The following is a 26,759-nucleotide window of genomic DNA, read 5'->3' on the forward strand; positions in this document are numbered from 1 at the left end:
ATGAATAATATGCGCCTTTCGCCAAATGGGTTCCCCATACGAGACACAGTATTCGTACGGTGTACTCCGTACTTTGGCTGCAACTGTGGCCGATCTGTGCCCTTGCCCAGCTGCCTCCACAACGCCATCCGCATTCACGATGGATCTGTGGCAGCATACCGACCCATGGGCCATTTCCGACGTGCTCGCCGAGCTCACGCAAATTGGCTCGGTCTGTGGCCTCATAGGCCATGGACAACTGGATCCGGCCCACCACCAGCGCGTGAGAATTGGCATTGTTTGCTGATTGATAACTGTGCATTGATGACACTAGTCTGACCAAGGATGTGCGAGGAGGAGGCGCGGCTCCCTGCAAGCCTCGTGTGGCAGGACAAACTGGCATGCCCAAACAAAGCTTGAACCCCCCTCCAAGGGGGCGAGGGGCCCCCCCTGGTACGGCCCAGTTACCTTGACGCGCTCGCCAGGCTTCACGCGTCGCGCATGCAGTGTTCACTCAATGGAGGTGGCTGGAGCGTTTTGCCGGCGTTGGGAGCTGTTGGCTGTTGCCGGTACCACGCAGGTACCTTGCAGACGCTCCACTACCAGGGCAGCCACCCATTTTTCAGCTAAAGTGGCCCACTAAAAAGCTCGAAACCACTTACGACGGACCCACGCAAAACACGCTTCGACGCGTCGCGCTGCACGTGACGGCGTACTACTGCTTCTACAAAAACCTCTGACGCCACCAGTCACTTAGAGTTAAAAGCTGCTCTCTACGCGTCTTCAATCCAAGTCAGGCACAGCTCAATTCATACCGGCTTTTCTTCACCAAGACTCTGCTTGCCTTATACTTCTCTAATTACTCTATATACCACACATCACATTTGCAATGGCTGCCCAAACAACACCTTCGAAGCAGGTAGGTTCATCGTCGTCGTGCGACTTGCACGAATATTCGCCATTACGTGAATCCTTCACAGAGCATTGCAACTAACACGCTCCATCACACAGGCTGCTTCCGCCATTGAGTCGTTCAAGATGGAGTCCCCCGTCAAGAAGCTCGATTTCTCTTCTGCCAACAAGGAGAACCTCCCTGCCGATGCATCCCTTGAGACGACCTCTACCGACATCATCGAGCAAAAACCCATTGCCATTGCGGCCAAGAAGGACGCCAAGGATAACACGCCTGCGGTCGCCCCTGGCATCAAGCCTGAGGAGGTCGACGAGCCTCTTCTCCAGGAGAACCCTCAGCGTTTCGTCCTCTTCCCCATCAAGTACCATGAGGTATGTCTCGACGCGTTTTTACGCGTAAAGTGACCACCCGACGCGAACATGGCGCTAACAATCCGCTCTAGATCTGGCAAATGTACAAGAAGGCTGAAGCCTCTTTCTGGACAGCCGAAGAGATCGATCTCTCCAAGGATCTTCACGACTGGAACAACCGCCTGAACGCCGACGAGCAGTACTTCATCTCCCACATTCTTGCCTTCTTCGCTGCTTCTGATGGCATCGTCAATGAGAACCTGGTTGAGCGTTTCAGCGGCGAGGTCCAGATCCCCGAGGCTCGCTGCTTCTACGGTTTCCAGATCATGATGGAGAACATTCACTCTGAAACTTACTCTCTGCTCATCGACACCTACATCAAGGAGCAGGCCCAGCGCACGTACCTGTTCAATGCCATTGACACTATCCCCTGCATCCGCAAGAAGGCTGATTGGGCCCTCCGTTGGATCTCCGACAAGGAGTCTACCTTTGCCCAGCGTCTCGTTGCCTTTGCTGCTGTTGAGGGTATCTTCTTCTCCGGTGCCTTTGCCTCCATCTTCTGGCTCAAGAAGCGTGGTCTGATGCCCGGTCTGACCTTCTCCAACGAGCTCATCTCCCGTGACGAGGGTCTCCATACCGACTTTGCCTGCCTGCTGCACTCCCACCTCAACAACCGTGCTAGCAAGGAGGTTATCAACACCATCATCACTGATGCTGTCACAATTGAGAAGGAGTTCCTTACAGAGGCTCTTCCCTGCGCCCTGCTGGGCATGAACGCCACCCTTATGCAGCAGTACATTGAGTTTGTTGCTGACCGTCTTCTGGTTGCTCTCGGCAACGAGAAGGTATACAAGTCTACCAACCCCTTTGACTTTATGGAGAACATCTCCCTCGGTGGCAAGACCAACTTCTTCGAGAAGCGTGTAGGCGAGTACCAGAAGGCCGGTGTCATGGCCAGCGCCAGCAAGAAGGCCGACGATGGTGCTGCCTCTGACGAGAACAAGGCTGGTGGTGACTTCAGCTTTGACGACGACTTCTAAGCGAGTCGCCTTACCTACACCATCATATACCCTCCTTGTTTTCTATGTCATGTATATTGTAAAGATGTTCGTCCACGGGTTGGATGTTTAAACGAACCCGGCGGCTGTTCAAAAGAAGAGACAGACTTTGCTTGGGAGGTTGGATTACTATGGCGTTATGAGGGGCATTTCATTTGTTATGGGAACTACGAGCAGCACGGGTGCTGGATGGATTCATGATTTCTGAGTATTGTAGCATTTCCTTCACTTTTCTACTGACGCATAATACATTCGTGTGAAAGTCTTCATTTGCCTAGTTCATCCAGTTGATGTGATCCCCACGTCTAGCGGAATAATGTTGTGTCAGCCACCGCGTTGGGCAAGTCGGTCTCAGCCTTCGATCTATTCAGCAGTCTGTTCACATGTACAGCCCATCTTATACATATGCCATTCCGTCTCGATTTTTTTCTATATTCAAGCTACTCTCCACTAGCCAGTAGCAACCCGCTCCTCGCGCGTGCACCTCATCTATTTCTTGCCCTTCTTTTTCTTCTTGCCCCCGCCCCCTCCTCCCGCCGGCGCCGGCGCGCTCTGTGTCTGCAGGGCCGTCTGCGTCTGTGTCTGCGTCTGCTGCTGCTCCTCCGCGTCGCCGGCGTCCGGCATAGCCTCCTCGGGCGGCACGTCGGGCAGCGCGGCCATGCTCCGGCCTAGCTGGCCCATGGCCGCGCCCATCAGCCGCGACACCTCGGCGGCCTTGGTTGTGCGGTACTTGAGCGTCACGCCGCTGACAGGGTCAAACGTCTTGAGCACGAGCTCCGCGCGTGGGGGCTTCTCCGCGGGGGCAGCGGCGTCGGCGACCGAGGGCTTGCGCCGCTTCACAGCCTTTATCGAGTATCGCGTTGTGATTTTGGTCTGCGGGCGGGAAATGGTCAGCTACCATAACTGCGCGTGGTGGTGGGGGGGGGAACGGAAGGGAAATCCGGGGCAGGCGGTCACGGTTGGCTTTGTTTGGGAAAACATACGGTGGTAGGGCTGGCCTGTATCAGCAGGGAGGACTGGTCCAGCCACTCCTGGCCGGTCTTGAAGTATGACATGGCGGTTTGTGCTATTTTTGATGTGGTCTTGTGGTCGGCGAGCTGGAGTGCGGTTTCAATTTTGCGGTCTCGTGGCCACGGCGGCAGCCCTCGTAAAAGCGAGTGTCTGGTCGCAATATTGCCGAAAACTGGTGATTTCTCAGCATCCGTTGACAAAGGGAGTTGAATAAAGCGGCCGCGTGTTCTGAAGGTACTGTGTTCGAGCTTGAGATGTGGCGAAGCTGGGGTAGATGTGTATGCGAGGTTCACAGGTTTGGCTGGCGGTGGTGGGGAAATGGAATCTGGTGGGGCACTATCGGTCAGGTCTTTCTACCTCAGATGACGCTGAACGACATGCTTGAGTAGCTGGCGATTTGTGTTAGATGATCAATTTCATAATATTCCTGTAATTATTGAAAGGATTCTATTTGTTCATTGGGTATATGTTGCATGTGCCTAAACTCTACGCAGATTATCGTGACAATGCCTCCTTTAAACCATGCGCAGGCTGAACCCACCACCACGCTCTTCCTTGTCTCTGCCTTGTAAAATACCACTAAAGTCGACATCACCGAGTATAGCAGCTTGTTGCCCACGCACTGGGGCGTTTGGTTCATGTCTCCGCCGCCGCTCCTGGCCGGCTTTGCTAGGAAATGTAGGAAACATACTCTCCGGCTTGGGCTTCGGATCCTGGCGAAAGTACTCGTGCTGCAGCATCTGTTTGGCGGATGGCCGGGCGTCAGGGTCAAGCGATAGAAGCGCCGTAAGGAGCGCCGTTCCAGCAGATGTCATGCTGGGAAACTTGGCGCGAATTACAGAACCAGTGACAGCCGCCGTCTTCGGGAATCGTAGCGAGCGCGCATTGGGGAGTTTGCGGAAACCAGGCCATGAATCCTCCGTCGGGACACCACATAGCTCGAATATCTTGGTCACTTGATCCACTTCATTGGTGCCTTGCAGTAAAGGTTCTCGGGCTATCAGCTCACCAAAGACGCAACCTATGCTCCACATGTCGACTGCCGTGTCGTATGTTTTGGCGCCCAAGAGCAGCTCAGGGCTGCGATACCAAAGCGTCACCACGAGCTGCGTGAGTTTCGGCGCAGGGTTTCCGACGTAACGAGCCATGCCGAAATCGGCAATCTTGAGCTGGCCGCGGTTGTTGAGTAGCAGATTGGACGTCTTGAGATCACGATGCAGTATCCAGTTCTCATGCAGGTAGGACACGCCTGCAGTGAGCTGCTGCAAAAGACTCTTGATTTCCGAAGCTAGGAACGGCTCGGGCATATCATCCAGAATACTCTTTATGTCGTGCTCAACAAATTCGAGTACAAGGAATATCGAACTGCAAGACATTAGCATTTGTAGGAACAGGAAATTGCCATACATACTTGTCCATTCTATTCACGTTGTTGCCAACAACGACTTCCTCGAGAGTAACGATATTGCGATGCTTACAATTATACAGAATCTGTATCTCTCGCAGCCCCGTCACAGGCAGCCCGCTGCGGTCTGCGGAATCTAGTTTGAGACGCTTCAGAGCCACCACTTTGCCAGTGGCACGTTTTGTTGCGCGTGCGACCCAGCCATATGTCCCCTCCTCAATATCATTGAGCTTGTCGTAGTCCTCGACGCTGTTGCTGCGGGCCCAAGTCCCCGTCTCAAAACGCAGCAATCTTACAGGAGAGGCGTCATCACCGGCAGATGTGCCCTCTCCACCGCGTGTGGCTGGCTCTGGTGTGACCTTGCGGCGCTTTGAAGGGCGGTTCTCGTCATCCCGTGAAGCGGCGGCCTGCTTTTCCTCCTCGAGCCTGCGCGCCTTCTCAGCCTTTTTACGTCGCTTTTCTTCTTTTTCTCGTTTTATCTTGGCATCTAGCTCAGCATCCTCTTTCGTGTTCGCCCATCGTGATGTGCCGGCTGCGGACATGTTGCTGCACGTCAGCGCACGATGCGCTAGATCGATTTTCGGAGGGTATACGTGCGCGTGGTATTGTCTCGCGATTTCCCGGAATCGGATCGTTGCGAATGTATCTCGCGGTCCCCGCGCGAGCACGTACTTGGTCTAAATTTTTTTCGTTCGTCGATTTCATCAATCGCAAGAAATGCTCACTGGTCATTGCAAGGTCCAAGATTGAGGCAAGCTAGTGGAGCTTCGTTTCAACGCCCTCGTTATCTTATCGTGGCGTGCCATCCCCCAGAAAAGCGCAACAAGCTCAGCGTCCTAGCTACAAGACAGCTGCTGCAAACCGAGAGCGTGTCCGCAAGGTCATAATCTTGCTGAACTGGCTTGTAATTGAAGCGAATACCGCCCAAGTGGTCTATATATCCGCCGAGGCACCGAAACGCGATGCGCCGTGTTGTGGCCGCCGCACCACGGCTCCTAGGTACTCAACGATCTCTCGGGCTTGCGCGCTCAAGACCCAGCTTTGCAGCACAGTGCTTCTCGTCGTCTGCTCTGCGCAGACAAGAAGAAAAAAAATGGTCCACACCACTGGCCAAGCAGCTATTTGAAGCGATATCTGTAAGAATCTCATCGCCTGTTTCTGCCCGAATTTCTGCTGACACTGTGACAGACAACGGGGACTGTTCCACTGGCAAGCTTCATGCGCATGTGCCTTACTGGTGATGTGGGAGGTTACTACACTGGCGCCATCGGAGAGGGCAGAGACCAGTTTGGCGTCAAAGGAGATTTTGTTACATCGCCTGAAATTTCGCAAGTATTTGGTGAATTGATTGGCATTTGGTTCATTGCCGAATGGATGAGCCAAGGTCGGCCCAAAGACGGGGTCCAGCTGATCGAAGTTGGGCCTGGAAGGGGAACTTTGATGGATGACATGCTACGAGTAAGATTGCTGATGGATATATCAATTCCAAATCGAGACTGACCCTTTTGATAGACTATTTCTCGCTTCCCAGCTATGGCCAACAGCATAGAAGCTGTCTACATGGTTGAAGCCAGTCCCGAGCTGAGGTCTACACAGAAAGAGTTACTGTGTGGCCCCGGCACACCGACGACGGAATCCAAAGCCGGATATCATAGCACAGGAAAATATAATAATCTACCGATCGTCTGGACACAGACCATCAAATCTGTTCCCATGGGTATGAGCATGACCAGAAGTACGACCGCTGAATTGAGCTGACACCATCCAGAATCAAGCAAGACTCCATTTATCATTGCGCACGAGTTCTTTGATGCGCTGCCCATACATAGTTTCCAGTCCGCAAAGGTGGCAGTAAAGCCGCCGGCTCCAAAAATCCCTGGCAGCTCTACTCTGCCAGCTTCCACCGAACCAGACGCCAACACCACCCCTAAGTATGAATGGCGCGAGATGATGGTCTCACCCACCGCCCCAGGAATCAGTAGCGCCCAATCTTCGTCCTCCAACTTTCGATTTGACCCCAACAACGCGCCGGCAGAATTCGAACTTTCGCTCTCGCCGGGTACCACAAGACACTCCCGCTATCTGCCCGAATCCTCGCCACGCTACCGCAAGCTGAAGCACACTGAGGGCTCCATCGTCGAGGTGTGCCCCGATGCTGCGCTGTACGCTGCCGATTTTGCTGCCCGCATCGGAGGTACGGAAAAGAACCCGAAGGCGTCCGCGAGTGGTGCGGCTCTGATTCTGGACTACGGCCCCGCGGACACAATACCCGTCAATTCTCTCCGTGGCATCCGCCATCACAAGATTGTGAACCCCTTCTCCGCACCCGGCCTCGTCGATCTCAGCGCTGACGTCGATTTCACTGCGATTGCCGAGGCTGCGACCCTGGCGAGCGACGGCGTTGAGGTGCACGGCCCCATTGCGCAGGCCGACTTCTTGGAGCTGATGGGCATCAGGGAGCGTGCAGCTGCTCTGGCCAAGAGTGCGGGCTCGAACCGGGAAGCTGTGGAAGCCATCGACAAGGCCTGCAACCGTCTCGTGGACCGTGGGCCGAGCGGCATGGGCAAGGTTTACAAAGCACTGGCTATCCTGCCCGAAAACGATGGTCAACGCCGACCTGTTGGGTTTGGAGGTGATGTGAGTAGCTGAGAGGAAATCAGCAAGAGATCGATCCTGGCAGTTAGATGTTTGATAGTATGTAAATATTCGAGTTTAAACACATTGTAAAATAGCATGATGCAATATCAACAAAGTTGAATTCCTTTCAAAAACAATACAAAAACTTGATACCCATCAAAGAACAAACTCATAAGGGAAGCGGCATGGTTGATTTCTGTTCAACTGGGTTTGTTTGTTGCTATCTGCTCTCCGAAGCATCCTAGTTTGAACCCAATAGTTGAAGAAAACGGGCCGGACAAAACGCTCAAATACCACATGTTTATTTTGTTTTTACAAGCTTCACATCCTCGTCGCTTTCCTCATCGGAGAACCTGTCACCGTCCTCGCCAACCGCGAAAATGGTCTCGCCATCGACTGAATCACGCGGTACGCTGCGCGGTGGCCTCTGAATCGAAGCTCCGGCAGCGGTGGTGGATGTGACGCCACTTGTTTGGCCAGCGCGCTGGGCACCGGCCGCGCTGGCAGCGCCAGGTTTCGTGCCACCAATGTGCGCCTCTTCGTCCTCGTCGTCGGAGTCGCCAGGCATGCCAATCTCGCCAATCTCAAAGTTGCCGTCGTCATCCTGGGCAATCTCGTCGCTCATAGCGAAGCGGCGGTTGTTGGCGGTAGGGCGCCAAACATACGCGACCCAGGCCACGTCAGCTAGGTAGACAATGTTAAGCCAGCCATCGAGAACGAACCACCGCGTCTTCCAGTGAGTCGGCACAAAGTCGGCCTCGTGGACCGAGGCAAAGGTGAAGCTGTTGAGGAAAAAGAAGCCAAACGTGACAACCACGGTGACGAGGATGCACCACCACAGCTTCTTATACATGGTCTCTTTGGCGTGCTGCTTGCGTTCGCGGAGATCCTTCAATGTGAAGTTGAGGGAGTTGAGCGTCCACACGTAAAATGCAGTCAGTGTGCCTGCCAAGGGGAGGACAATGAGTAGCACGAATGGACCTGTTTGACTTGTAAGTAAGTGATATTTATAAAACCACAATTGAGGGAGAAAACTACTTACCAACACTCTCGGGTGAAGAGAGAAGGCTGGTGATGGCGTAGATGAGACCAAACACAAAATGGGCGGCGGCGAGATAGCGAACGTAGATCATGGTGCGACCAAGCGTCGGCTTTACCACACCGTATCCCATGCAGACGATGAGTAGCAGGAAGAAAGAAAATGAGTTTCTAGCGGCATTAAGAACGGCAACCACGATCAGGAAAGCCTTAGCGCCTGCGTTGGAGCCGTGATTGTTTTGGAAGTCTGTATGAGAGTCAGCTTGAGCTGCTTGATATTGGCTGGTAGACAAGTTCATACCATAGAAGCCCCAAGTCATGAGCATTTCAACGACTAGAAATACTAAAATTGCTGTAATGTAATTTTGAACAGCAACTATAACCTTGTTAGAGGACCAAAATGAAAGCTGGACAAGAGAAGCTTACGAATGTCATGGCGATGCTGGTAATAGAGGAAACCCCAGTATACTGCCATGAGCGCATACAGGATACTCATACCGCCATAAAATGGTAGCTTGGGGATTTGCGTGGCCGATATCTCTCCAAAGGCGTTGCGAAATTCGGCGACTGCAGAGTAGTCGTCAATGTTGAAGCCCTGTGTGAAGAGACAATAGTAGCCCGTCTCTTTGATGCTATATCGAACGGGGCCGCTGGATTTGAGATGGATAGCCTTGGAGAGAATAAAGGCATTCGACTTTTCGGTGGCATTTTCTGCTAATATAAACTCGCCTAGGTCGGTCGAATTGCAAGTGCCGCTGTTTACAAAGTCTTGGTTGCAGGGAAGAAGATCCTAAGCGAGGCGCGTATTAGCGAGGGTCGGTATACAATCTGCAGTGTTTGCATAACGTTACATTTTCACCAGTCTCGCCGGGGACACCGACGAATTTCCTATCTTTCCACTCGAATATTACGAGGCTGACTGTAGGGTCGTCCCCTTCCGGGAGGGTGTCATTCAGAAACTTGACGAGAATGAATGGATCGACGGGACCGCCCCAAGACTTTTTGCTATACATGCCTATTATATCTGTTAGCCCCAGCTCTGATATGTCTCTAAGTGTCTGAGATGTTTACCGGCGCAAAATTGCTGTTTTTCTCGGGACTGATCCTGTTCATCATGTTAGCGCGGGAACCCCTAGCTTCCGTCGACCGACGTCATTTACAATGCCGACTTCCAGCGCCTGGGTCGTTGTCCAGAGGGACACGCCCAGAGCAAGATAGCCAAGTATAGACCGCATGACTGCAGAAGATTATTGACTCGGACGCTGTGCCGAAATTCGGCAGGCTGTGATGTGATGTCGAGTGGTGGTGGTTGGGCAGTTTGATGCAGCTGTCGCTGGTGGCGCAGCACTGCCTAATGATGGACCGCGGTAAGTCAGCCTGCTAGGCTCGGCAGGTCATGCCGTATTGCCGACAAGTATGTGGATGAGCGCGAGGACAGTTCGATTGGGCTGCAGTCGTCGAGATGCTGTGTCTGGGATGCTGGGAAGGAGTTTGCGATTCGTCGCATGCAGGAAGAGATGTGGCAGCTTGACAAGCTGACGGTGGTTGAGTGGGCAGCACGTTGCTGGCATAGGTAAGTAGTGGGTCAGACCGGATGCGCGGGCAGGCTGACGCTGTGTCCATTAACTAACTACTTACTTATTAGGTATTATAGCCATTGAACCTGAGCACCCTGGATGGAGCAAGCTAGTGGAAAATAAACCCCAGGCTAAAAAGGTACTGCATGAGTGGCTGAAGCCTGGCTATCGATAAAATTGGTGCCCGCCAAAAATTGCAGCTTTCTTGCGCAGCAGTGACATAACTGCCCGCCTTCTATTCTGCATCGCCGTGGCCAAAACCAAACTGTCGACATGGGCAAAGGCACAGATAAACTCTATGTGAGCCTTAATAGAGCCTATACGTATCCTGCACGTCGCTGACACTCTTTGCAGATCACCCACTCTGAGTGGTCGTCCTCGGACGCCTACTCTGCGAGCGTCGGCGCTGGCGCTTCATCGCGCAACGGAAAAAACGGCGTCCCCTTTCGCAAACTGCCCTTGAACTTTTGCGCTGCAAGTCTGCAGCCCTTCAAGAACCCCGTGTGCACGCCGGACGGTACCATTTTCGATGTCGAGGTGATTGGCGCCTGGCTCGAGAAGCACCCGAACCAGAACCCCGTCGATGGCGCGCCGCTGCAGAAGCGCGACCTCATCAAGCTTAACTTTGCACGCAACGCCGAGAGCGACTCGCGCGGGGCGGGTCTGAGCGACGACAAGGGCGACCTAGTCGACCCCGTCACGTACAAGGTGTTTACCGACAACACGCACATTGTCGCCATCCGCCACGGCACCTACGCAAACGTCTTTGCGTGGGACACGGTCGAGCGCATGAACATCAAAGCCAAGATGTGGCAGGACCTCCTGGACGACGAGCCGTTTACGCGCGCCGATATTATCACGCTGCAGGACCCTCACAACGCCGCGAGCCGGAACCTCGACCAGTTCAAGTACCTCAAGGACGGCGAGGGCGCACAGCTGAGCAGAGAGCAAGAGGAGGAGCGCAACGCCAGCGGCATCAACGCCGGCGCACTGGGCAGCATGGGCGACAAGGTGCTGAAAGCAAAGGCGGCGGTCGAGAAGGCACGCAAAGCGCGCGAGGCTGGCGGCGACGTTAACCGTAGCGCAGGGGGGTTAGCCAGGACAAGCGGCGGCGGCGGCAGCACGGTGTCGGTGGCCGCGCGGGAGAGCATGATCAAGGAGAAGAAGCTGGCGGCCAAGGCGGCAGCATACACGACGGGCCGCGCCGCGGCGAGCTTCACCAGCACCGGCCTGACGCCGGAGACGAGTGGCGAGCGCGCGCTGCTGACGGACGAGGAGTTCATGCTCAAGCCGAAGCGCGTCAAGAACAAGGGCTACGCGCGGCTGGAGACGAACCTGGGAGAGCTGACCATGGAGCTGCACACAGACACGGCGCCCAAGGCGGTATGGAACTTTGTCCGTCTGGCGCAAAAGGGCTACTACAAGGACGTGGCGTTTCACAGGAACATCCCGAACTTTATGATTCAGGGTGGTGATCCTACAGGGACGGGCCGAGGCGGTTCGAGCATATGGGGAAAGTACTTTGATGATGAGTTTGACGGACCCCTAACACACAATGCGCGCGGTACAGGTATATTGCTCCCCCAGTCCACTTTCATCAGCCTTGCCTAACCAGTCGTTGCTAACCGGGGACTTGAAAAAAACAGTATCCATGGCCAACAAGGGCAAAAACACAAACTCGAGCCAGTTCTTCATCGCCTACAAACCCGTGCCGCACCTCGACCGCAAGCACACCATCTTTGGCACCGTCGTCTCGGGGCTCGACGTGCTCGCCAAGATGGAGGACGTGCCGACCGACGGCTCGAACCGGCCGCTGCGCAAGATTGTCGTCCGCGACGTGACCGTCTTCGTCGACCCCTTTGCCGAGTTCCAGGCGCAGCACCAGCAGCAAGAGCGCGACGCGGCCCGCCGCGACGAGGTCCGCCGGCAGGGCGGCGAGGACGCCGACAAGACCACCTGGACGGGCAAGCGCATCCGCGCCGACGGCTCCGTGGCGGCGGCGCTCGACGGCAAGGACGCGGTGGGCAAGTATCTCAAGACGACGGCGCCGGCGCCGGCGCCGGCGGGGAATGGCGGCGAGCGGGGAGAGGGCGAGGAGCAGCCTTGGACGGAGCCGGAACCGCCGCGCAAAAAGATGCGTGGGACGGGTGGCTTTGGCAACTTTGACGGCTGGTAAGAAAAGGGATCGTGTGTACAACAGAGCAATCAGATGGAAGGGGATCTGTATATATGTGTGTGTGTGCATGTACCACGTCATATGCTTGGGCGAGTGCTGGAGAATACGGCGTTTTTGGGCGGTATCAAGACAAAGAAGCCGAAAATAATCAAGTGAACGATGGACGTTATAGACAAAGGGCATGAATGTATCTTTGCTTCAAGAATTAGACCAGGAAACGGATTCAATTGGTTTAAACCGATATCTGATACATCCCCAGTCTATAAATTTGTGCACCTGCTGGCAAATGTGATGCTTTTGGGCAAATGGCCAGCAGTTCCTGGAGCCAACTGGTTGCGACGCCCATATACCCAGAAGAAAAGGAGGAATGTATGCAGAAGTATATACAGCCTCTCGGCCCCATATCGTGCCTCCTTCGTAGTCTAAATGTTCAATGTAATAGGCAACGAGTCCGCCAAAACAACGTTGGCCACGTTGGCGCATTTCTGCGTAGAATGCTCCGTCATTTTCTGCCGCACTGTTTCCGCCACTTCGAGCGCATTCTCCAAACCCGTCTCTTGATAGATGGCCATAAGCCTGTTGAGAACATACGAGCGCTTCTCTGGGCTGCAGTTCGGCGAGATACCAATGGTGTACAGCGGCCAGACAATCGAGGTGCACGAGGCCGCCAGGGTCATGATGCGCTCCATGTCGTACCACAGCTCGCCTAGTGGTCTGTCTTTGTGTTCGAAAAGAGACGGTAGCACAGCCACGACAGACTGTCCTTCTCGACCGGCCACTTCTTCGTGTGGTGTCACGATAGGCTCCATGCTCTGCGAGCTCGAAGGAGGTAGCTCCGGAGTTGCAGGGTCCGTAAAAGTGCTGGAAGGGGTTATCTCTGCTTCAGGGCTCGTAACAAAATCTTCCCACCGGACAGTGCCAAAGAACTGCGGCACACTAGCGAGTATGGCATCGCTTAGGGTGTTGTGCGTCTGTATCGCGTTGATGAGCAGCTCCTGGTCGGAGCTGGACAAGCAGGACTCGTTGCTGACATTGTGGCAGAGTTGCTCGATGATGGCTTCTTGGAGAAGTATCCGCGTAGACCGGATACCGTTCCATGTAATGGCAGCTATCAGACCGGGATATACGTGGCAGTTACGGTGCATGGCCGTGGGGTGCGCAGCGGGTAGTCTGATGTTACGATACCTCCAAATGTCCGGTACGCCCGAGGCTAGGAGCGCCCACTCCGCATCGCATTTGGCCAGCGCGGAGATAATCTCGTCTCTGCCGGTAATTATGCCAGTCTTTATCTGATGTCGCACTGTTGTAGTTCTGAACATGTGGTCGATTAGATCCCTGTTTGTCCTGTCAAGCTTGCCCATTGCCAGCGACTTATTGCGCAGCTCCTCAATGACCGGCGGCGCGGGAATATCAGAGCGCATGCAGCTGAGAAGCACACTGTAGCACAGCATTTGAAACATTTTGCAACCGGCAGAGGTCTTGAACTGGTCAGTGCCTCGTAGTGTGGCAAGAGCTGCAGCACCATCGACATGTTTTTGCCATGCTTCCATGGTCTGAGGTGTGCTTCCGGAAACAACCTCATATGTGCTCAGAAGAAGAACAGAAAGCATAGTGGTATCCTTGACAGCTTCGCTTGGGTCACTCAAAGCAGCAGTAGTCAGGTTTAGAGCGGCACCATAGTTTCGTCGGGCCATGTCCATCATTTCTGTAGAGCGGGTAACTTTGGAGAGGCCGGCCAAGCCGATAGCAACGACGCCAGCGGCGATGCTATCTTGGTTTGCCGGACTAGGGTTGGGTGGCGGTTTCCAAACGTCGTAAATGAAATCATAGCTTTGGTATCCAATGTCGTTTCTGGCAACATGACGCGAAAAGAAAAAGGCCATGCCACGCTCATGGAAGGAGTCTACAGTGTGACACGGCAGAAAAAGGTCTGGGTTGATTTTATTAGGGTCATTTTTCGCCCGTACCATTTCTTGCTGTTTCTCGCAGAGCCAGCCGTGGGAAGCGGTAGCGCAAGCCTTTTTCCGTCTTGCCTTGCTCGAGGGAAACTTGGATGCGGCCTGCGCTTCTTTCCAGCTCAGCGACCTTGCTGAAATGCTGGGCGAGAAGGAGTCATCGGAACTGTAAGGCGATGCCGGGCTAGGAGATTGTTTTCGGGCGTCTGATCTTTTTCGGTATGTGGTAGCCTTCTCAATGACATGCTCGCTTTCGTCGCGAAACATGAGGTCGACGAGATTACGGTAGCCAGGACATTGCAACTGTCTTTTCTGACACTGGCCGCAGTGAGGTTCTCCCTGATCACACTGTACAGCGCGGTCAGGACCAGCCTTTGGGCAATCATCTCATAGGAATCGCACGTGGATTTTGCATACCTTGACTTTGCGCTTGCGGCAGTTGGAGCAACCCTTGGAGGGCTTCCCGCAATACACCATTGCGGTTATCTGCAGAGAAAGAGACCAGGTAGTCTAGTATTCTCGATTAATGGGGTCATATAGAAGTGATTAGCGAGGGTCGTTGCGTTGCTGGGTGCCTTGAGGGTTGCAGCACGCGCGCACGCTGAGCCTGGTCTCGCTCAGCAGGTCGTGCACCGTGTACTGGCCGCAGGGGATGTGGTGCACGACAAGTCTCCAAGAATGCGGCAGGATACCAAACCGGTCAAGCTTGATGACTGAAGATCAGTTTTAGAATATCCAGGCCTCTCGAAAAGGTAGTAAGAAGGTCGAAGGACGTTGTGGTGGGTGAATAGGTAGGTCTTGGGTAGGAGGGGGAGGGGCGTGGGAGTGAGTGTATATAAGCCCGAAAATCGGTTGAGCTGGAGCGAACTGGGGGGTAGCTCTGCCGCCAAGACGGGACGAATCTGCATAGACGACGTATAAGCTTCCGAGCCGGGCAATTCAGCCAGAGAAAGAGTTTGCGCGTTCGAAATTATGTCAGTAGGTAGGTAATTAGGTGGTAGATGAGAATGCTGGCTGGCAGGACGAGACGAAGCAGAGGAAAAGCACGGAGCGGGACAAAGTACCAAGACCAGCCCTGTGGGATTTGGCATTTGTAAGGCACGTTACCTTTTAGTACACCCTACCTTATCCATACCTAGGTACTCCGTACAGATTGCATTGGGGCTTATTGGGCGGTTTTGGGTGATGAATCCACTGCAAGGAGTTGGGTTGTGTCCACTGAAGAGGCCTAACTCTTTGAGGCAACGGGCTAATCAAGGGAAGTTCGGGTGACTCTTTGCGGCGACGGCGCTAGTTTAGGGCAGCTTCAGCAGGGTCCTCCTCCACTAGGGTACTATACCTACCTACCTACTAGGTATACTTGTAACTTACCTACCTAACTACCTACCTAGGCTGCGCAGATGCCTCGGCCCACCACAAAGCACCACCTATCTACCTAATAACTAATACAGAATTTTCCGTAGTGCAATTCCTCGTCATATTCAGATAATAATCTCCTCATCCATCGCTGCTAGCGCAGGTGCGGGCAATGATGCAATTCACTAGCTGCCTTGGTTGGGACAATCAATAAGCATGGAATCCGCATAGACTTGGCTATAGGCGGCGGGTGACATGGCTTTTATACCCGTCGGCCATTTATGCGTCCCGACATGGTCCAATCGGTGATTCCACTACAAACAACAAACAAGAAAGCGGGATCTGTCTGTAAAACCTCAAGTCCGCCTATCATGATGCAACATGACAGGATTAGACCAGCCTTACCGTACTGCCCGTCGTCCAATTATACTCTTCAAGACATCCCCCTTACCTCAGCCGCTGTAAGGGGTGGAGACCGCCTGTTCCGCGGCTGCGCCTGGTGCGTTGGTCTGGCAAGAGTCGTGTCTACTGATAATCTACCACCAAAAGGCTGAAACACTTGGCCCATGGGCAAAAGAGGCATCTGCGTCCTCGTATGCTCGCGTAACGCTATCAGTAGACGCTGCGAGCAAAAGACTTTAAGTGATATCTGTGGGTAAGTAGTTCATTAGACGGGAGTCCCCCACAAGTTCCACTGCTAACTACATGATCTATCGCAAGCTTGCTGTTGCACCAGGGTGGCTGCCAAGCGCCAAATGACATGTCTCTCCGATGGGCTGCCCAGCGAAAAGAGACCAACAAATAAGTCAAGGACTTGCGCGCGACGAGTTGCCTGAAACGCGCAGAAGAGGGCTTTGATGAAGTAGAACCAATGCCAACGCGCTGCACCGCGCTGCAGCTTCCAAGATGATCATCGGCCCCATCTCAGCCCCCCTTCCACCGTCGTGGCCCGCCCACAAGGCGAAAGTTAATCAGGCATACGGAGCAGGGACACAGCCAGTGAACAGCTCATCCGACCACACGGCGCTCTCAGCCCATGTCCGATCTAACGCGGAGCGGGGGTTTGGCCCACCACTGAGAAACACCTTCAGATGTTTCAATGGCAATCAACTAAGTATGCTGCATCACATGTTGTCCAGTGCGCATTCATCAAAACAGACAATTTTGGTTCTCCAAGTGCCGCTTGGACTAATGTCACGTCACGATCAACCCAAGAGCACAACTTGGAAACTTTGCAAGTTGGACGCTTCCCATCGATGCTGACGGCGAGAGCGACAACAACGACAAGGCTACAACGGCCGTGGAGCAAGCGCGGCACATGTCAGCCTAGAATGTGCACCGTGGCCTCGACGGATTGGGCAAAAAGAGAGAACACGGGCTTCCTGGAGACCCTTTGCTCTGCTCACCTGCGCTCTAACATTTAAGTTTGTCCTTGATATCAACACATTGGATCGCTTACGCAATGCCGCTGGAAGGGCGTCATCTTTTTCTTTCGGCCTCTGCTTGCTGACTTTGGTAGGGAACAATTAACCCACCTAGTTACACTGGTAGCCACTCCATTGCCCGACAGCCATGTCCGTCGCCGACTACTCATGTTAGTAACTTGCCAACGTCCCATTTTGGCCGCTAGCATGTGTCTCGAAAATAATAAGTTAAAGAGCCGCTCCCGAGCAAAGATTTTGTTGCTCTAGCCTACTGCTGGCGGACTCATTTTCCAGAAGAAGAAAAGTGACCCCCTCAAAAACCCACAGAGATGAAAAGAGGAGCCGAAGAGAACCGAGAGCCCGCCCCGTCTTCCTGATTAACAAAGATGTGGTCCTATGTACTTACTTCTCTCATCTCCGGCTCGGGCCAGCCATACCCCATTTTACGACTCAGGTGCTCCGCAGAGTGGTGGCTTGTATCGTTCCGCAGTGGCCAACATCCGAGAGCCAGAGCGATAGCCGACCAAAACGAAGTTGTACTTTTGCAAATGGGCGGCTGAGAAGCACTGCCACCCTAGCCCCTGTCCTCTAGTCAGCGTTGTCACTCTCTTTGCAAGCTATTTCATAGCTCATCTAAAGATCAGCGCTTTTCGTAGACGTCACGAGAACAGGTGAAAAAGAATTTGGGGGAACGATGTCGCATGAAATGTGGACTAAATGGAAACGGCGATGCCAAAGAAGAAGAAGAAGAAGAAGAAGAAGAAGAAGAAGAAGAAGAAGAAGAAGAAGAAGAAGAAGAAGAAGAAGAAGAAGAAGAAATCGACCGGTCAAAGCACACGTTTTTGCTGCGGCTCCTGGACAAGACGCTCTGACGAAGGCGCGGAACATACACGAATTAATTACTAGGTCAGTGTGTTGTATGGAGGAAAGAGATTGCGGTCATGACGAACAAAAGTCTGACGACAGCTTTGTTGCAGATACAGTCTTCTCTCTGTGGTGCTTGCTCCCAAATTACTTGGCATCTCCCACCTCTGTTTGGACACATATAGAGCCCCTGCCAGCGCATCGCGACGTGTTATTGATTGCGGTGGGCGAGTGCACAGCCGCAGGCCACTTTTACCGAACGTCGCAGCTTTGCTTTTCCCTCCCTCTCCTTTAGTCTTACAGGACGATACGGACCGATAACCACCCGTCCTTATACGCCACACGCCTTTACTTGGCTATGGCATGTTCAGCCCCCCCCCCCCCTCCCCCTCGATCCGTGATCCATATTCGAAGAAATGACTTGTTTAGTACTAGCCTTCGATGCTGACGCCAAAAAAAAACGGCCTCAGCTGAGAGGGCCCCCTTCCTTCCTTTGGCAGCGTGGGAGGGGAGGAGGAGTAGTAGGCACGCAAACGCCAAAAAGGGGGGGCTCAAAAGTTCATGCAAAAAATCGCCTCGTCTGCCTGGACTGTCTGTTCCTTGAGAACCAGCCATGGCGCGCGGCGCCTGCCCGTCCACCCGCCTTCCCCCTCTTTCCCCTCACTTGAGCAAAAGGAAATCTGCCGCTTTGCGGAATCGGGACATTTCTTGTCCGAGGCTGAAAATGTTTCGCGGGGGAGGAGGGTTAGGGGGTGAGCGCGGGGCGGGACGTGTGTGGGCTATGCATGCTATTTCGCACGGCACTCACGCTCTCGATTCGTATTTTTGCCCGTGTTTTGCAGATAGGGCTGAGGTTTGCATCCCATGCCACACACCAAAGTATAAAAGTAACGCAACGATGAGAAAGAGCGACGTGCAGTTTGATGAATCTATATACGCTATATACTATATACGGTGTGGGGTACAGATATATATATACATGATTTCTATATACTTGCGGGGGAGGGGACAAAGGGAGGGGGGGTATAAAGGTCGGCTGGCACAGTTCTGAAGAACAAAGGCTGCCCAGAACTTGTCCAGCAACGGCAAAGAAGGAAAAAGAAAAAAAGGGCAAAAAGAATGAATGAATGACCGAACTGGCGAATGAGAAGAAACAGCAATGAGAAGACGACAGGTTTGTCAGAGGGGGAGTATAAATGAGCGGACTACATCCCGTGCCGCCTTCCGCGTGGTACTTCTTTTGCGGCTGACATTCCTCTGCCCCCCCTCCCCCCCCTTTCCCTCCCTCCAAACAAGTTCAGCTCGCCCGCCTCCGCAGCTTTGGAGCGCCGTCGCAACAGACAGGAACAGAAGAAAAGCGTGCATCCCCGATCCTCCACTTGTGGGAAGTGGAGGGAGGAAAGCGGTGGCAGCAACGCGAGTTTTTGTTGTCTCGTCTTGCCTTCTTGTCGTCGTCATCGTCAGGGCATGTAGATTGGGGATCTCCATCTCGTAAACCTCGCCCTCTACCCCCCTCGTTTATACCCAACAGACAACAAGACGATCCGGTTACGTCACGGGCCGATGCTGTGCGGGTTCTGCTCCTTTCTCTGATTATTCCAGGGGCGCGCCGACACCAATGGTCAGCGTCTTGGGCTTGGGGTCGTTGAGGAAGCCGGACTGGTCCACGCCGTGGGACGAGCCGACGTCGTCGTAGGGGAACGCGTAGCCGCGGCCCTCGACCGAGGTCGCGTGGCAGATGCGCGCGTAGTGGTTGGTCGGGTCCTCCTGGTAGTACTTGGCGACGTCCTCGCCCTCGGGCTGGTTGCTGTTGGCGAGGAGCGTCGAGCGGTTGAAGGCGGCCGCGAGGCGCGCGCCGATGTTGAGCGCCTCGTCCGTCACGCCCTCGCCGTGCGCAAACGGGCCCGAGTTGCACGAGAAGATGTCGGCCGCCGACGGCTTGCCGAACTTGCCCGCGTCGCCGCCAAAGTCGAGCTGGCCGTCGGCGTTGACGCGGCCCTTGGCGTCGCCCCATTTGAACTGCGTGTTGACCGTGAGGTCCTCCTTGGCGTACTTGGCCCACACGGCCTCGACGTACTTGTCAAAGTAGCCCTTGAGCAGGTCCGGCACCATGACGGCGCCCGAGTTGGGGCTCAGCGCGCGGAGCAGCGAGCCCGCGCCCGACCTGACCACGAGCTTGTCCCAGCCGGCGCCGTCCTTTTGGCCCTGCGCCGTCAGCCCCGCGCAGACCTTTTCCAGGCCGTCGCTGGGCATGCCCGCCACGTTGGTCACCTTGCCGTCGGCGTTCTCCAGGCGCAGCGAGACCGGCAGGCTGACAAAGTCGACAAACGAAATGTTGACGTAGAGCTCGCTGCGGTTGAACGTGAACTCGGCAAATCCCCAGTCGAGCTCGTAGTTGGCATCCCGGGCGTTGAGCGCCGACGGCTCCACCAGCGCCGGGCCCGGGTTGACGAAGAAGCTGAGCGGCTTTTCCTTGGAGAACCAGACGCGGCCGCCCGAGACGTACGGGATCGTCAGCGTCTTGGTCTGCCCAGCGCCGCCAATGTTGATGGCGCAGTCGGCCCCAAGCGGCGACAGCGTCTGCGTGGGGTTGGGCGGGTGGTACGCCGTCTTGCCGTCCGAGGACAGGATGAAGAGGCCGTCGTCAGAGGTGCCGGTGACGTGCGCGTACAGGGCGCTCGCGTCGGTGCTGTTGCGCAGCACGATGTCCAAAGTACCCGACATGATGATGTATGGATGGATGGGTGTTTCGAGCTGATGCTATACCGTGTTGGTCGTTGACTTGGGTCGTGCTCTCGTGAGTGCGTCTCTCTGCCTAGGCTTTCCGAGAGAAAGATCTTGACAAGTGTCCAAGATGCGCGATATATTATTGGGCTTCCTTGTTTATCTCTTTGAGATGAGCTAAGTAGTTTGACACCAATGTGAGCTTCGAGGCGGAGCCTAATGTGGGTTTAGGCTTGAACTGGTGCAAAAGTATGATGATGACAGGATCCAGACCACGGCATCGGGCCGCACCCGCACCCCTTTATATAAACATTGAGCCACAGCCCGAGTAACTGATCATTGCTCGTAGATCTCCTGCTGTCGTACCAGCATCGACCAGCGGACTGGCCGTTTCCCAGGTGCGTGCGCAATACTCGAGAATCTTCATCTTTGTCGATCGTTCTCGTGCCCTATATCCACATGCTGCGCCGCGTAGCCTGTCATCCTGGCCCTCTTGGCTCGGCCTCACAAAAACTTTATGCGGACCATCGTCAACTTTCATGTAGTCACATTATTCCTGTCCCAGAGAAATGATGCCCTTTGTAGAAATGAGACAACGCCGATCGTGCACCGCCCACGCAGTCACGTCGCGTCAGATGACCATGTGCCGCAGCTTGCCTTCGCAGCCTGCCCGTCTTATATCACCTGAGACATACCATCCCATGTTTAACTCGGTCTATTATCATCATCCGTTTCAGCGCATCATTGCCTCGAATATATATACATCCCGAAGCTAGCCTCCCTCGTGTTTACCTTACCAGCCCTCACAAATGACTCGTCATCTAGCAGCAAGTCTCAGCACAGACATCGTGCGCATGCCAGACATTCGCTATTCCCACATCGCGTGCACTTAATCAGTCCCTATACACACCAGCCCGATCAACAACAGTAGAAAGTACCATAGCCTAGGCATTATGGCAGGCGCCAAACTTTCGCCACTGCTATCCTGCGTGTGATTTGGGTTGAAAAATTGCCCGCCATCTGTCGCGTCACCGGCTGTTCCGTTGGGCACCAAACATGCGTCAACCCGCCCGGAGCCGCAGCCAGTCTTCCAATGATGCTCTCTACTAGCATCTGATGAATTAAAGTATGCCTTGACGTAACTGACAACAATGGTAGCGTCCTCCTTCGGTGGTCCACCCGACCACTTTGCGTTGCCATTGCTCCAATGTTGGAGAATGAGGTGCCCAGCGCTGTCGGGTATTTCCGCACCTTCCATCTGTGCCAGTAATTTGCTATCGGCATAAAAATGCACTGCTTCTGGCAGATAATCGAAGCGATACTCATGAAATCCTGCTGATGGGTCGAAATCTAGGTTTATCGTCTTGTATGTCGAAGTACCGCTTGCATCATAGCCCCTCGCGGCCGAGGCCTTGGATTGTACCACGAGATTTACCGGATACCTGTTGTTCTCCCGATCATATTCCGTGGAAAGAAATTCCATGTCAATCTCCTGGGTATCGTTGAAGTACTAGCCGCCACCAGATGTTGGCATTATTAGTAGCGCCGATCCCGTCATTTCTGTCACACGAAGAACACTTACCCAGAAGAAGGCTGCACATGTCCCTTTTACGGGTGTCAGTTTCATGCCTGCTCGGAAAGATCCCCACAGGAGATCATGTCGAGTAGTATCCATTTCCGCAACAGGCACGGCACCGTCGACAATGGTGGCGCCAACGGAGAGCTGCACGCCAGCCTGTTTCCCAGAAGCACCTTTGTTTGCTACGCCTGATCCAATAGCAACATTGCTGGGCGAGAAGAACTTGGAGTATTTGCCGCGGCCAGCCTCTGCGGACACGTTGAACTCTTGTATCTGCCAGTCCTTGGCTGCAGCGATGGATTTGAGCCTACGAAAATCCGTTTCGATTGCTTCTGTGAAGAGCATTTTGTCGCCGTTTGCGCTATCAACTTGGTAGCCGCACGTGCATGCTGTTGCCGATACATCGTAGACCCAAAATAGGAAGAAAAGTACGATTGAAGCTCGCAGGGCAACACTCTCACGACGCAGCCGCATTCTCGTCACGCCGAACTCTGTGGTCAACGCAATGCGTGATAGTATCTGGTGATGGGAGGCACAGGGTGACGACTGTTGTTGTCTTCTGTATTGTGACCGACGGGTGAGAATGCAGATGAAGAGATGAGATTTTGGCATGCCGCCACAGACCGAGTCTCTTGGGAATGCGCAGAAACAAATCAGTCGGGTTCGCACCTGCCTTTGTATTGTGTTACACACGGGCCCTCACTTTTGCAATATAGCGCGCCCTTGCACCAAGCCGACTGCAAGGTCCACACCAATACTCAAAGAGAAACAAATTTTGACAGAGAAGGTATTATTGATTCAATGTAGTACTAAATATCTATACACGAGCAACGGGCTCAGTCGGTTCGAAGAGGAATCGTGCCGGAGGAGGCAAGACTCAACATCGAGCTAGCTTCCAAGGCTCTCGCGTTGTTCAAGCCCGTTGACACAACCAGAGTAAAGGAAAAGCGATGATAAAATATTCAAAGAAGAGAAAAGGAAAGAAAGCCAATGCATGCTGACAAACTTGCACAAGGAGAGTAGTATGACAATGGAAAAGAGAGCGCAGCAAATGAGACGCAAGTAGAGTCAAGGAAATAGAAACGCAAATCACCGCAAATTGGCACGCAACAGGTTGCTGGCAAAAGCAAAAGAAAGCAAGGCCAAAAACAAAAAGATAACAGGTAGTAGAACAGAAGAGGAAACAACTCGGCATTCCCATCATGGACCAGCCAATCAGTCTGCTGCCTGGGCAGAAATTAGTAGTCTGGATGCCATTTCCCTCTGCGTGCTCCGGTATATCATTTCAAAACCTTCCCCGTTCGTAGCCCGGTGTACCTGTAGTCCCACAATATTACGTGCCCCAAAAAACCATCAAAAGTGGACAAAAGAAAATGGACAATTTAAGCAAACGACATGTTGCCTGCTCTGTCTCAGGCGTCGCGACGGTAGAAATGGAGATGAGACCGATGAGAAATTTCCAAGGAAAAGGCGATTGAGGCAAAGAAAGGATTCCAAACAAAGACAAGCAGACCGACTCCATTCCCAGTCAAAAATTCAGAAAATAGACGCCGAAACCGAAATGATTAGCCTGATGACGAAGGCAGATAGGAAAAGGTACTCAAGGAACTGAGAGGTATATGCAAAAGGAAACGGGGTGAAACCCTCAATGAAAACAGTAGGAAAGAGATCATTCAGTCATCGCAATTTTAGTACACGCTGTCCTCGTCCGCTCCTTGAGAGATCATCGAAGGAGTTGAAACGTTTGAGGAAGCTTCACGGTCATCGACGTAGCCGACAAGCGCTTGGGAGTGCAGCTTGAAAGATTCTCCCATGAGACGAGTGATTCCCCAAACCACAACTTCGTCGAGCATAGAACCCCAAAGTCGAGCGACAATCGAGCTGAGCCGAGACATGTAAGTCTCATCCAGGTCCTTGACAAAGAGTTGTCTTACTTTGTTGTACATGGCCAGTTCTTCCTGCGTCGCTGGCTCCTCGTCATGTTCCAGACGATAGAGCCAAAGCGAAAGAATAATCATAAGGTCAAGTCCACACAAGGGATGCTCTACGCTCCAGTTTGTGGGTGAGGTGCGGGCAACCCATCGAACGCCCTGCAGAACGGCCGTTTCGATGCAGCTATAGCATTCCTCGATAACCTTGATCATCTCGCTCGATCGCTTCACGCGATCACGGGCATGAGACATGGCAGCACCAACTTCGTAAGGATCATGATAGCGAAGAGCTTCTTGGACAGCCTTCAAGTCGACCTCGAGACGAGCACGAGCGTTTCTGTACATGGCCTTGGCGTTGAAGATCAGCGGGTGGCCCTTGTGGGGAGCACTTAGCGGAACGCTGACAGCTTCGGGCTCGCAGCGCTCCAGAGACTTGTCCCAGGTCTCGAGGGCCAGACGCAGCTTGTACTCGGTAACAACATCTTGCAATGCTTCTGGACTGCGCTTGTGGTACCACACTTCCAAAAACAAAGCGTTGATCATGACACGAGTAGCAAACGCGCTGTATTGGAGAGTCTCACCCTGGAAGAGATTGTCGTGGGCCTCAAGGAACGTGAGGGCGGGAGAACCTTTCATGTGATCCTGCCAAGCACTCTCGTCGTTGACTTGCGCGTTCCAGAGAGCCTCGGTAGACGGGAGCTGAAGGTCCTCGAACTCGTTGAAGCTGATTGCCGGCGTGTGGTTATACGTCATTGTCAGCAGACCAAAGAAAATGTAGACTGCATAATACGTGCGACGACAGCCTTCGTCTTCGACCCATTCAGCGCGCGTGGGCTTTGTGTTGCCGCGGGCCTCTTGGCGTAGCTTGAGCTCATAGCGATTGCCAGCAACCATGTTGGCGAGCAGACTCTTGATCGAGCAAGCCCATTCAAGGCCCTTCGGGTCACCGCTCCAGCTAGCAAAAATCATGTTCAACAAGGAGCTCTGCATGGTCCAGAGAGGGCACTTGCGAGAGCTGAAGTTTTCTTTGTTCTGCAGGAACTGGTTGACGAGCACCTTGGAGCCAATATGTAGCATATAAGCCTGATCTTGGTCAAAAGCGTATAGGGCTCCAATACTCAGGACGGCTAAAAGCAAAGGCGGGGAGACCTGTGTGGCGTGGAAGGAGGCGGGATGCAGGAACGGCAAATGGTGATGGAACAAGCCAAAGTACGTCGATAGATAGCGGTTAAGTGAGCCAAGACCAGGTAGGCGAAAGCCTTCGGGAATTGCGTTCTCACGATCGTGGCTGCGAATGATGTCGAGAATGGCGTTACGCTCATCGTCGCCAGAAAACTGAGGAGCTCTGAAGCCAGCCTGGGCGGAATCAAAAGTAGGGCTCATGGGCGTGCCAGCATCGGAATGCGAGGCAGATCTCAACATGGACTGAATGGCCGGAACGAAGCCGTGAGGGTTCTGACCGCTGATGGGAGGCAAGTGGTTGAGGTGAGGCTGCAGAGTAGCGGCACTGGCGAAAGAGCGCTGAGAATCGAAGGAGCCGGCGACACTTGGGGTGATGGGATGGGCTTTGGAGTCGGCGCCAGGCTGCGACATGAAGTTTTCCCACTGGACCTGGGGTAAGGCAATGGCACCTGACGGGTAGGTGACTGCAGGCTCCATGGCAGCACAGGTGCGAGGCGAGTAGGGCATGGACTGGCTGTCATCGTAAGTCGAGTCATCGCTGCGCATGGCAGCGGTGGCCTTAAGGTCGGCAACAAGCATGGCAGCGGCTTCGACATCAAAACCGGTGTCAGAGCCATTTTCCATCTGCTCCAGGGTTGAGGCATCAAGGGGTGCGAGGGATGCCTTGGGCGTGCCATCAATACCACGGGTCTTTGGGCCCGCACGTCTCTTTCCGTCGCTGTGGAGGGGAACACCGCCATCTTTGGCGTGGACAGTGCGGTCATGGCGAAGAAGCAAGTCACGACGAACAAATGTGCTTCTGCATTTCATGCATTTGAAGGGACGTTCTTTGGTATCTGTAGAGAGTGATAGTTAGTCGTCGGTACCAAAAGAGCAATATTGACAGAAACAGAGAACGGGGTTGGCAGAGACTGAGGAAACCCGAGTGTTTGGCAATTTGTTCGGCACTCGCTTCATGGCCCCCATCGAGTAACAAAATGGGCGCGTGTAACGGGAAAACAAGATGATATCGACGTACGTGATCGCTCGTGTCGGCTTCTATGTTCACTTCTGCTAAAGGCTCTGTTGCAGAACTGGCATTTGTATTTGCGTTCAGGTGCGAGGGAAGTCTTTCGGGACGATGTTGACGCCGCCTGAGGCGGCAAAACGGCAACGCTTGCTCCAGGCATAGTAGGCGGTGCGTCTTGGAATCGTTGTCGAGTACTTGTCGGTGGTCAAGGTGAAATCAGCAGTGTGAGAGGTTGTCGAAAAACACTGTCTGCAAGGGCGAATAAAATAATTCGAGGACCTGCAGAACGATGGTTGAATATCGTCTGGATGCGGGTTGGGCTATCGACTCCTAGCCTCGCTCGCGCGCGCGCTCCCGTGGGGTTTAAAGTGTGACAACGGTGGTCTTGATCGTAGAACTGGTCATTTGGGAGGAAGATATTCTGGTCATGGAAGTGCTATGTGATTTGGGTATATTCGGTGGTCTGAGGAATGAGGCAACTAAAAAGGCCTCTTGGGTTGGAAAAGGCAAAAGCCTGATCGTAAAAGGTCAACGCGGGGGATGCGAAAGACCGTGGTGGGAGCTTGGTGAGTTGACTTGGATGATGTGCGT

The 26,759-nt window shown here is 53.7% G+C and overlaps 10 protein-coding genes across 10 annotated transcripts; 3 read left to right on the forward strand and 7 right to left on the reverse strand.

Moving 5' to 3' along the window:
• Positions 1–139: 139 nt before the first annotated feature.
• Positions 140–2,282, forward strand: V2A60_007000 (ribonucleotide-diphosphate reductase subunit RNR2; the record flags this gene model as incomplete). Its single annotated transcript, XM_083258289.1, has 3 exons — positions 140–262; positions 991–1,263; positions 1,335–2,282. 3 exons carry the CDS (start codon positions 140–142, stop codon positions 2,280–2,282), a joined length of 1,344 nt encoding a protein of 447 aa, XP_083114415.1.
• A 507-nt stretch (positions 2,283–2,789) lies between these two features.
• V2A60_007001 (signal recognition particle 9 kDa protein-domain-containing protein) lies at positions 2,790–3,355 on the reverse strand (the record flags this gene model as incomplete). Its single annotated transcript, XM_083258290.1, has 2 exons — positions 2,790–3,173; positions 3,284–3,355. The coding sequence occupies 2 exons, from the start codon at positions 3,353–3,355 to the stop codon at positions 2,790–2,792; spliced, it is 456 nt and encodes a 151-aa protein (XP_083114416.1).
• A 471-nt stretch (positions 3,356–3,826) lies between these two features.
• On the reverse strand, positions 3,827–5,258 carry V2A60_007002 (kinase-like domain-containing protein; the record flags this gene model as incomplete). The annotated part of the gene is made up of 2 exons (XM_083258291.1): positions 3,827–4,676; positions 4,723–5,258. The coding sequence occupies 2 exons, from the start codon at positions 5,256–5,258 to the stop codon at positions 3,827–3,829; spliced, it is 1,386 nt and encodes a 461-aa protein (XP_083114417.1).
• Positions 5,259–5,678: 420 nt separating this feature from the next.
• V2A60_007003 (S-adenosyl-L-methionine-dependent methyltransferase) lies at positions 5,679–7,365 on the forward strand (the record flags this gene model as incomplete). The annotated part of the gene is made up of 4 exons (XM_083258292.1): positions 5,679–5,852; positions 5,905–6,174; positions 6,229–6,433; positions 6,485–7,365. The coding sequence occupies 4 exons, from the start codon at positions 5,679–5,681 to the stop codon at positions 7,363–7,365; spliced, it is 1,530 nt and encodes a 509-aa protein (XP_083114418.1).
• Positions 7,366–7,654: 289 nt separating this feature from the next.
• On the reverse strand, positions 7,655–9,626 carry V2A60_007004 (lung seven transmembrane receptor-domain-containing protein; the record flags this gene model as incomplete). Its single annotated transcript, XM_083258293.1, has 7 exons — positions 7,655–8,334; positions 8,396–8,638; positions 8,693–8,767; positions 8,818–9,181; positions 9,243–9,406; positions 9,463–9,496; positions 9,552–9,626. 7 exons carry the CDS (start codon positions 9,624–9,626, stop codon positions 7,655–7,657), a joined length of 1,635 nt encoding a protein of 544 aa, XP_083114419.1.
• A 615-nt stretch (positions 9,627–10,241) lies between these two features.
• V2A60_007005 (uncharacterized protein) lies at positions 10,242–12,144 on the forward strand (the record flags this gene model as incomplete). The annotated part of the gene is made up of 3 exons (XM_083258294.1): positions 10,242–10,268; positions 10,323–11,538; positions 11,615–12,144. The coding sequence occupies 3 exons, from the start codon at positions 10,242–10,244 to the stop codon at positions 12,142–12,144; spliced, it is 1,773 nt and encodes a 590-aa protein (XP_083114420.1).
• Positions 12,145–12,566: 422 nt separating this feature from the next.
• On the reverse strand, positions 12,567–14,576 carry V2A60_007006 (Zn(II)2Cys6 transcription factor domain-containing protein; the record flags this gene model as incomplete). The annotated part of the gene is made up of 2 exons (XM_083258295.1): positions 12,567–14,447; positions 14,517–14,576. The coding sequence occupies 2 exons, from the start codon at positions 14,574–14,576 to the stop codon at positions 12,567–12,569; spliced, it is 1,941 nt and encodes a 646-aa protein (XP_083114421.1).
• Positions 14,577–19,336: 4,760 nt separating this feature from the next.
• V2A60_007007 (glycoside hydrolase family 64 protein) lies at positions 19,337–20,467 on the reverse strand (the record flags this gene model as incomplete). The annotated part of the gene is made up of 1 exon (XM_083258296.1): positions 19,337–20,467. One exon carries the CDS (start codon positions 20,465–20,467, stop codon positions 19,337–19,339), a length of 1,131 nt encoding a protein of 376 aa, XP_083114422.1.
• Positions 20,468–21,356: 889 nt separating this feature from the next.
• Positions 21,357–22,391, reverse strand: V2A60_007008 (concanavalin A-like lectin/glucanase domain-containing protein; the record flags this gene model as incomplete). The annotated part of the gene is made up of 2 exons (XM_083258297.1): positions 21,357–21,977; positions 22,050–22,391. 2 exons carry the CDS (start codon positions 22,389–22,391, stop codon positions 21,357–21,359), a joined length of 963 nt encoding a protein of 320 aa, XP_083114423.1.
• A 1,343-nt stretch (positions 22,392–23,734) lies between these two features.
• Positions 23,735–26,328, reverse strand: V2A60_007009 (C2H2-type zinc finger protein; the record flags this gene model as incomplete). Its single annotated transcript, XM_083258298.1, has 2 exons — positions 23,735–25,995; positions 26,178–26,328. The coding sequence occupies 2 exons, from the start codon at positions 26,326–26,328 to the stop codon at positions 23,735–23,737; spliced, it is 2,412 nt and encodes an 803-aa protein (XP_083114424.1).
• Positions 26,329–26,759: the final 431 nt, after the last annotated feature.

The sequence above is a fragment of the Cordyceps javanica genome, chromosome 4 (assembly GCF_051103115.1).
Source record: "Cordyceps javanica chromosome 4, complete sequence".
In the NCBI taxonomy this organism is placed as follows: Eukaryota; Fungi; Ascomycota; class Sordariomycetes; order Hypocreales; family Cordycipitaceae; genus Cordyceps; species Cordyceps javanica.